The sequence below is a fragment of the Alnus glutinosa genome, chromosome 7 (genome assembly GCF_958979055.1).
Source record: "Alnus glutinosa chromosome 7, dhAlnGlut1.1, whole genome shotgun sequence".
Lineage (NCBI taxonomy): Eukaryota > Viridiplantae > Streptophyta > Magnoliopsida > Fagales > Betulaceae > Alnus > Alnus glutinosa.
This window is the reverse complement of record NC_084892.1, coordinates 27,774,158-27,784,921: the sequence shown is the minus strand read 5'-3', so window position 1 is coordinate 27,784,921 and position 10,764 is coordinate 27,774,158. Positions and strand designations below refer to the sequence as shown.

The 10,764-nt window shown below is 35.7% G+C and overlaps 1 protein-coding gene across 1 annotated transcript; it reads right to left on the bottom strand.

Moving 5' to 3' along the window:
• Positions 1-6,672: 6,672 nt before the first annotated feature.
• Positions 6,673-10,179, bottom strand: LOC133872364 (trihelix transcription factor GT-3b). The gene is made up of 3 exons (XM_062309862.1): positions 9,574-10,179; positions 8,943-9,480; positions 6,673-6,830 (listed from the first exon to the last, which is right to left on the bottom strand). The coding sequence occupies exons 1-3, from the start codon at positions 9,835-9,837 to the stop codon at positions 6,823-6,825; spliced, it is 810 nt and encodes a 269-aa protein (XP_062165846.1). The 5' UTR covers positions 9,838-10,179; the 3' UTR covers positions 6,673-6,822.
• Positions 10,180-10,764: the final 585 nt, after the last annotated feature.

Below are 10,764 nucleotides of genomic sequence, written 5' to 3'. Positions count from 1 at the left end.
TTTTCTGTATTAGGTTTTCCTGTACCTGTGTGTTTGTTTGGCAGTTTGCTTTGTGCTTAATAACTTAGTCATTGCTTTTAGCCCAAAATGTGTGACCAACTCCCTATACAAGTAGAGTTTTATGTTAATGCAGCGGCATCATTTTGGTTGGCTAAGTTTTATTTGTAGCATTTTGTCTGTAATGGTTTGAGTCGTTTGTTGGCTCAGGTTTGGGGTATACACCTTTATGGTGGTGATTTATGTACACCTCTATGGTGGTTATTGTGTACACCTTTTATGGTGGCTTGTTATGTACCCTTCTCTTTATGAATGAAAATTAATATTTCCTTGAAAAAAAAAAAAAAAAAAAAAAAAGAAAGAAACCGAAGGGCTAGCAGAATTTGATTGCGTTACCTCCACTCCCTTGTACATACTTTTGTCATTCCCCAATAATATATAACAAAATGTCTCTAGTGTTAAGGATATTATGGTCAACCACCAAAACAGAATCATATATATATACATGAACAGCTCATATCCAGCAAAATCAGCCACATTCCAAGCCTTTGATAGAAGAGAAGATATGCTAGCTAGAATATTATACGGCCAAAACACATGCATAAAGGAAAATCAGCCACAAGCCACAATTCAAGGAACATCTCTAGAAGAGTCTACTGACAAAAGAGAAGAGAAACACGATCGCACTGTCAAACCAAATCAACTCGATCTACAGCTAGCATCTTTCCTTATATTCAATATTTACATTAATTAATTCCTTATGTACAGCCCAACGGCTATATATGTTGCCCCTTGTATTCTCCTAGGACAGAATAGAATGTACCATCTCTATCACACAACATTATAACCTGCCATATCACTACAAAAAAAATTGTTTTTCGCCACTTGCAGTTCGCCACGTGTACGGTCACCACTTGCAGTTCGCCACGTGTACGGTCACTGTACACGTGGCGAACTGTTGGCCGCGTGCAAGTGGCCACGTAAATACACGCCGTGGGTCCGGTTGACACTAACTGTACAATTGGCCGCGTGTATTTTAATACGCGCGGCCAATTGGCCGCGTGTATTAAAATACACGCGGCCAACAGTTAGCCGCGCGTATTTTAATACACGCTGCCAATTGGCCGCGCGTATTTTAATACACACGGCCAACAGTTGGCCGCGTGTATTATTATACACGTGGCAATATGTTTTTTTTTTAAAAAAAAATAAAAAAATAATAATAATTTTTTATTTAATTTAAATCTGTATTTAATTATTTTTTAAATATAATAAATTGTATTTTTAATTTAATTCTTTACTTTTAGAGGAAAAAAATATAATAACTGAAAAAAAAAAAAAATTGAAGAGGAAAACACGTACGAGCAAGTTCAGTAGGGAGAGAGAGAGATACAAAGAGCGAGAGACAGAGAGAGAGAGAGAGATACAGAGAGAGACAGAGAGAGAGAGATACAGAGAGAGAGAGAACACACTGTGAGAGAGAGAGAGCGAGAGACAGAGAGAGAGAGCGAGAGACAGAGAGAGGGCGAGAGACAGAGAGAGAGACAGAGAGACAGAGAGATACAGAGAGAGAGAGAGAGAGCGATACAGAGAGAGAGAGAGAACACACCGTGAGAGAGAGAGAGAGCGAGAGAGAGAGAGAGACAGAGAGAGAGAGAGCGATACAGAGGAGAGAGAGAGAGCGGTACAGAGAGAACACACCGTGAGAGAGAGAGAGAGAGAGAGAGAGAGAGAGAGAGAGAGAGAACGATACAGAGGAGACAGAGAGAGCGAGAGACAGAGAGATACAGAGGAGAGAGAGAGAGAGAGAGCGGTACAATGAACACACCGTGAGAGAGAGAGAGAGAGAGAGAGAGAGAGAGAGAGAGAGAGAGAGAGAGCGAGAGAGAGAGATAGAGATAGAGAGAGAACGATACAGAGGAGACAGAGAGAGCGAGAGACAGAGAGATACAGAGGAGAGAGAGAGAGAGCGGTACAGTGAGAGAGAACATGGCGAACTGCATGTATTTAACGAGTTTTTTTTTTTTTCATTTGAAATTACTGTGCAGTGGCGCGCGGGACAATTCCCGCTCGCCACTGCTATCTTCACAAATTCTGGCCGCGTGGCTTTAGGCCACGCGGCCAGTTATCTTATACGTATATATACATAATAAAATTTACTTTTATTAATATATATTTAATAAAAACAATTAGCCACGTGTATTTAATACACGTGGCCATATACAAAACTTAATAAAATTTATTTTTATTAATATATATTTAATAAAAACAATTGGCCACGTATAAAAAATACACGCGGCCAACTGGCCGCGTGTAAAAAATACACGCGGCCAACTGTGATGCGCATACTTCTAGCCACGTGTACTGTATACACGTAGCTAATTGGACGCGTGTCTACAGTAACAGGTACTGTAGACACGCGGCCAATTGTAGAGTTTTTTGTAGTGTATATATACATGGTGACGCAGCACAAACAAATGCAACATAAAATAAATGAAGGCCAACATAAAATAAAGTTAGATTCCATGTTCATGAACAAGTCCTCACTTGCCAATAATGAGTTGTTGGTAGAGTTTCACCGTCAAAGAAAATAGAAGTTGCACCTTAAATAGAAAAATCTCATCTCAAAGTTTGTTCTTATTTTACAAGTAGTCCAAGTGACAAGGGTTAAAAAATATAATAGATACAGCTTATCTTCATGCTCTCTGCACTCACTTCTTTAAATTGAAGTGGGTCCCAATTGACCTAACTAAGATAGGTTCGGCCGGCCTTGGTCAGATTAGGTCGGATTATGTTAGGTCAGGTCGGATCGATATGGAATGGATAATGTTCGGGCAGCTTATAGGCTTCATTGTCCTTTGTCAATGGATCAGCTTAGGGTTGTGTCAAAAATGGGCCAGTTTGAGCCGATTTAATTGATGAGAGAAGCCTACCTTTATAAGGTTTGTTACGTTATATTTGTACCTTGTTCCGTCCCTGGCAACATGGCTCGGAAGGATTTGGCATTAGAATTGGATGATTATGGACTAGTATAATAGCATATCTGGTCAATTCCACGCCGTGTCACAGTGGGCGAATCCCCATCGATCTGGTCGAAAAGCTAATAAATATTAAAGTGAATGGAAGTTTCGCGTGCTTCTGTACGTAAAGAATTCTCTACAGTCCAAAGTTTTGACCAGTGTATAGTTGACGTCCGGCCAGCACTAGATTCTTAAAAGTCAGCGGATGAGTTGTCACTAATTCCCGTTCCCATGGGGGCCATGGGGTCCACTACTGATGCGGATTACTTGGACAACCGACTTATTCCTTGCGCTAACGTACGGCATATGGGAATGGGAGCCCTTATACTATGGATGAGCATCCAATACAATTACGTTGGGGTCGACCTGCTTACAATATTGAACCTACTTAATTGACATTCATTCCTAAAACATGCATCAAATTTGTTAATTTTATTAAAAATGTATATAATAATTAAACAATTCTTGTATACATTTTCTGTCCTAATATGTTATTAGGAGCCTTTCAAAAAACAAAAAAAAATGTTATTAGGAGTATTTAAAGGTTTTATATATAGTTAGTAATCCTTATTCAATATTAGGTATTAAAAGTCTTTATTTGTAATGATTAATTGAGAATTCTAATTGTCGGAATAGGAGTCTTTATTTTATCCTATTAGATTTTTTTTACTAATTTAATTAGAATTAGGACTTGTAGATTATTTAAAGGCAGTTTAATTTGTGGCTTTATTTTGTCAATTGTGTTTTGGTGAACAAAATTTCTCTTGTTCTTCCAATTTTGAGTATTCTTTGTCCCCAAGGGATAGTTTAATCAGTTAGGAACTACGCCTTATGAAGCGGAGGTCACTGTCTAATCTCCCTCCTCCCTGGCCTCTTGTGTACGTGGATATGTAATAAAAAAAAAAAAATTAAATAAAAATTGAGTATTCTTTTGAACTAAGCAATAATTGTTCGATCAACAAGCTGGCAAGAAGGGTTTTGTTTCTAGCATTGTTTATCTTCTCATGGGAACCGGCCACAATCATATACCCTAAATATCTCTCGTGAGCCTCCTTGGACGTGTTCAACCGCGGGGTATCTCCACTACCATCTTCTGTAGGACGCGGAAATTGACGAGTGTTTCCCCTTAGAAAACGATCGAATAAAATATTAAAAATACCTTGGCCGTTGGATCCGAATATAGTACGTACTCGAGCAAATTAATATCCCCTTGGGAGTAATTAGGTATGTTGGATCGATGTCGTTGATTAATTAAAAATGCCTGGTGGGTTCACTTTGAGTTAATAATTAATAATAATAATAATAATTTCTTCAAAACTTGAACGACCCTAGCTAGTCCTAAAGTTGGACGAATTGATCGACAGCTGAAGCACACAGATTTCTAAACCAAATCAGGAGGAAGACAACCTAGCTAGGATAATTGACCACACACGGCCATAACGATCCGTGGGCGAGAAATTTATTTTGTATTCAGTTTATTTATTTGATTTTTGCTTTTATAACAAGTATTTTTTACATTTTTAAAAATATATGTAAAAACTAATATATTTTCTTATAGTGTGTTTGGTATTACGATTTTACAAACAAAAAGTGTGTGATGTTAAAGTAAATCACAGAAAAATATATAGTTTGAGAGTGCGTTTTTTAAAAATTGCGATTTGAAAATATATAAATTAAAAATCTACGTTTTTAAAAGCGAAACTGCGATTTTACAAAATGCTTAACTATGTTTTTAAAAATTGCATTCTCAAGTCGCACGTTTTAAAATCGCAAATTCAAACGACCCCTTAATCTTATTAATAGTAGATGCAATTTTAAACTAAATGACAAAAAAAATTATCATTTGCCGTTGAGTCTTTAAAAAAAACATGCGATTAAAGTAGTATAGTTTTTTAAAACGTATTATTAGAGATTAAACTATAATTTTACCAAACGCTTAACTGTATTTTTTTCAAATTACAAATTTAAACAAAAATTATATATATATAGGAATCACATATTTCAAAAACAAATATTAATTTAATAATTTAAAATACTTTTAAAAATTCAGTTTCAAACTTTGCCTGATTATCAAGAGCACTCTAAAACAAAAAAGTCAGTAAAAATGTGTAAATAATGGCGAAAGACGGTGTGTCGGTGAGAAGATCTTGTAAGCAAACTTTGGCCAGAAACGCGTTTGTCTCTGTGTGTCAGTGTGTGTGTGGAGCTAGCTGGACCTCATAATAAAATTCTGAAACTTCCAAGCTAAACTCAACCCATGGTGTCTCCTAAGCAATGATTGGTGATCCATCGATCGTATTATTGCTTTCTGCACAAATGATCTTATCGATCCCCCGACATTGCTGCTCTGAAATATATATGGGTGATCCCCTCGTGCATCCCAAAAAGACCAAAAAAGAAGAAAAAGAAGAGACATCGATCAATGGCGGCCTTTCTTAGAGGAAAAGGAAGGTGGCCGGCCAGATCTTTTTTTTTTTTTTTTATCTTCTTTCTTTGGTTACGGGGGCGGTGACATGCAACCTGTTCCTTCTAGATGGCGTAACAATAAAGTATTCTGGTCTTTTACAAACGGGATATATATATTTTAGTTTACTTTACATTCAAGGCATCTCTCCAAAGTTGACAACTACGTAAAGATTAGATATTTGTAATCACCAATATTGAGCTAGATTAATTAAGTAAAAAATAAATAAATACACATATACCAAATAGACTCGTTTCACATCTTAGTTTTTATTTTGGCCATTATAAAGGAAAAAAAGAAAAAAAAAAACTATCTTAGTGAACCCATCTTAATATATTAGTTGAAATTCAAGAGAAAACATTAGAGTATTTAATTGATTGCATGAGCATGGAATGCAATATAAAGAAAAGATTGGAAAGGAAAATTTTGATACCCGTGATCCACTTTCAAAACAAATAGATTCCTATATACATAATAATTTAATTGTTTAGCTAATTTGTCGGCAAGTTCTGAATAATTGGAAGAATATATATATATTTTTTTTGGGTAGCCCCTCGATATCGACTAAAAACCAAGGACCCTATTTGAATATTTTATCTAAAATATGGTCCTGCCAATAAGAAATTAATACACAGATTTTGATTTAAGAAAATATTTTCCAGTACTTTACCTTTGCATTTCTTATCGCTGACAATTCTAAGATTATTACCATTCTAGATTACATACATTGTGAACAAACAATTTTTATAGAATAATGATATTCTTCACTTGCGTGCACTCATTTTAAACCGGCTAACGTGATATATTTAAATAGTACTGGACATGACCATTTAAAAAAAAACAAATTACTTAAAATATGTCTCGTTAACCGATATAAAATGGAACATGTGATATTTTACACCAAAAAATCGAAACAATTAAGCATGTTTCACGAATATTCACTATGCTACTAGATGGCACTAATTACAAAATCCTCTACATATTGGTCTATGGGAGAAAAAAAAAATCATGATTATAGCTAGTCTCAACACTATCACAAAAATTGAGAAATCAAAAACTATATTCGATCATTTTATGGAGATCTAAAAAGTAATTTTAATGTAATAATTAAATTGATATAAAAAAAAAAAAAAAAAAAAAAAAAAAAAAAAAAGGAGACTTAAAGTTTTCCGAGAGAATATTCACTCTTATGAGTCATTAATATTAGAGAAATTGCACACAATGGCTACAAATTAAGATATATACAAGTAATGAAAAATTCAATAGAAGCTAGCACATTGAAAAATGAAAATGATTGTATACAAGTTCTTGGATAGTCAACAGCTTTTTAGCTCGAGTTGTCTAATTACCTGATAATCATGAGCAATAAGTTAGAAAAACAAAAAACTGTATTAATACATGTAAATCCTTTGACGTGCACTGCTCGAATATTTTCAAGAATATATAGGGTCATATCCGAATCTTAATTTCATTCTTAGTTCGATCTAAATCATCAAACTCATCTTGCAAATTAAAGAAAATAGTAACCGATTTTTTTTTCTTTCCATTTTTTTTTGTGATATATTATTTTTATAGATTGTAAAATAAATTCCTGTAAAGTATATATCCAAGGACTTCAATAGATATGTCAAACACATGATTTCAAATCCTAGCTAGCGAGTAAAATGTTTGTTAAAGTCAGAAAATGTTAACTATAGGAACCTTTCAAATTAAAGGGCAGCAACCAAGGCTTAACTGTGTCAAGAAAGGCTGGCTGATTTCAAAAAAGAGAAGGATAGCTGTACCTAGCTCGATCTCCTGGCCTCCTGACTCCTAGCTAGCTAGCATGTCACATGCATATCTTTCTCCTAGATTTACTTTTACAAGTCATTTATCAATCATATGATTAAGGTTGCATGACAACTCTATACACTAATGCAAATGTTGAAAAAACCAAAAAATCAAAAACTAATGCCCATCTTAACTCCCAGAGGAAACGAATTAGTTTTAGGGTTTGGCTTGGAACCATTGGGATTACGACACATGTCCTTTGTGTCCTGTAATGAAACATGCATGTATCTTAATTTCAATGGATCTAGTTTCAAATGAAATTGAATTCAACTTTTAACTAAATATATTTAGCTTTAAAGAAATGATTATTGTATAACTCTTGACACAACTTTTATATAATTTCAACAATTTTTTGTGTCAAATTAATTATTGAATTTATTTTTCTACATATGAGTTTTATATATCTAGCTAATTGTTGATTTTTTTTTTTTTTTAAATAAATTGTTGGAATTATACAAGAGTTTAAAACAAAATTAAGGAAGTTAGTTTTACTACAACCATCATCTAGATGATCTTTATGACAAGCTGAACAAATATATCATGCGCATCTTCCTTTCCTCGCCGGCACCTTGAGGAAGATCATATTATTGCTTATGAAACGAAATTGTTAAACTTTTTCTCCTTCAAAGGCTTAAGAAAACTTATTAACCATTATGACAATTAAGATTTTAGATGGCAACTAAGTAGACAATGAAGTATATACGGGCGATAATGATGATTAAGAGACACTCAAACCCTAATAGCTAGAGCCCTAATACAACCAACTTGGATGGAAGACATACTTGAGCTGCAGTCAACAACCCTTTAGTAACAATATTAATACATAGAGTTCCTAGACTACAATTCATCATTTTCTTCTTATCATTGTGAGATTACTATATATATATATATATATATATACAAACATATATATACACAGACTCTTCTTCTTTATCTATCAGCATGGAATTTATTGAAATATATTTGAGATCTTTTACAACGTCAACTTTGCTACCTAGACCATAAAAAAGGACAATATATATATTGGAAATTTCTTAAATTTATTCCTTGATCGATAATTATAAAGACCTCTATACAGCTTTCTAGCTAGGTTTGATCGATGGCTAATGTCTATAAAACAGTAGACAGAGACTAGCTTCATTAAACAGGGTAAGATCTGAGATCTTTGTGTGTGTGTGTGTGTATATAAACAGCAAATCTGCATCTAAGTGAAAGTTACGACACTTTCGTGAGGTTGAGAATCATTAGCAAGAAAGCACCATTAACGTTATAACTGTCTCAAACATAATGTTTTGTGGTTTTTACTCTTTTTTTTTTTATTTTTTTTATTTTTTATTATTATGTTTTATTTTTAATTTTTTTTTGGATGAATGATAATAGAGCTGCATGATTCAGACCATTCTTATAAGAGCATAAAAATTACTTAAAATAAAATGAAGAGATCATGGAAGCTTTTTAAATATTTCTCACTAGCAAAAGAAAGCCTCTCAGCGGGGGCAAAAGAGAAGGAGATCATATATATATAACATACGAGCCGTAAGAAACAAAACATCTCCAACATGAGAGTTCCAAGAGCTTCCTGATCTTTTGGATCAAAACAAGGAAAAAAACAAAAGCGACTGACTACATACCCTCTCGCCTGAGCTTGTTTAGAAGAGCTGTGATTAGAGCGTCCCTCTTCTCAGCCCTAGCCTCCTCTCTCATCCTCCTTTGCTCTTCCCTCTCTCTCCACCTCTGTTCCATCATTATTCTCTCGCTTTCCAGCGCTTCCATCGTCCGCCTCCACTCCATCTCCTTCAACCTCCTCTCATTTTCCCTCGCCTCCAACGCTTCCCTCCATTGCATCTCCATTTGCATCTGTTGCTTCATGAACTCATCTAATATCTCCTTCAACCCGTTCATATTATTCCCACCACCACCACTGCTACTTCCAATAATATTACTCTTCCCCTTTTTTGTCATCTGCTTCTTCCTACTGCTACCCTTCTCTCCCTCACTTTCTTCGTTGTCCTCCTCGTCGTCCGATGACAGCTGCGCCGCCTTCTTTTTCGACCCTCCTTCGGCTTCCGCCCATAACATTATCTGCATCCGCGCAGTGAAAATCGCTTGAAGTTCATTGTAAAATGGGAATTGTTGCCGCGTGGCTTCCGGTTCCATTGTCTCACACCCCTATGTATTAAAAATCACCAAGTAAGTAATTTTTTCCCTAATCCACAAAAAATAATAATAATAATAATAATAATCTTGAAATTAATCAAGTACCTTATAACGGGTAACGAGGTTTTTCCACTTGCACTTGCACTGCTCAGCGCTGCGATTGAAACCCTTTTCCTTCATCTTTGTGGCGACGACTTCCCAGAGAATCTTGTTCCTCTTTGTTTCCATGAAATTTCGATCCAGCTCTGCTCGGATCATCAAGAACTCCTTCGTTTCTTGGAGACTCCATTGAGGAAATCTGTCGCTCGTGTCAACGTTAACGCCGATATGATGCTGCTGTTGGTGATGGTGATGATGATGACCCTCCATAACAATAACCCAGAAAAATCTAAAGCTAGTGTAATATTTTAATTCTGCTCGCGGAAATGGATCGAAGAGAGAGAAAGATGGAAAGAGAAAGCGAGAGAGAGAGAGAGATTTATGAGAGGGTGGTGTGAATAGCCGGTGTGAATCGTCAAGAAAGCAAGAAGCAGATTTCCTTGTTGCTTAGGTGTCGAAAAGAAAGCGTTTATTATACTACTCGTTCAGATTTAAGAAATCGAAACCAAAGAAGGCTTTTTCTTTTCCTTTGTTTCTTTTCTTCTTCTTAACAGTCTCTTCTCAGTCTCATCTGTCTACGCGGAAACTCCCACTCTCTCTCTCTATATTTTCTCTCTCTCTCCCTCTCTCTCTCTCTCTCTATCTATCTTTTCTTTTTTGGTGTACATCCCCATTTGTTCCCATTGCGTTTAAGTGTCGTCATGCTTACGAGAAAAGTCTCGCAGGTAGTGGGGCTTTATTCCCTGCGACCAGTCATACGAAACTTGCACAGCACGCTCTCATTTTTTTAAATTTAAAAAAAACGGCACAGTTTTATTCAAACTGGGTCGGGAGAAAAAAAATAAAAGAAAAATAAAAGAAAGAAGCTTTCTGTGTCTAGCGTGTGACTCCCGAAGGTGACAAGAAAGGGTTTGATATGGTGTACGTGGAGGCGATAACGATTTCACTACTGTCATACGGTGTGTGCTTTTGTTTGCATGGATTTTGATCTCAAAAGGAGGACAAGATAATTTTTGATCTTTGCGAGGGTCCGGTCTGTGGGCCGTTCATTTTGTATAATCCCACGCGGTTATGTCATGTCCCACGTGTAGCCGCCTACCATATTTATCCACGTGGCATGCATGCAAAGATTGAAACAGAATAGCGTCGGTCCCACCAGCTCCTGGTTCACACCTATGACTTATTATTCTAGCCAAT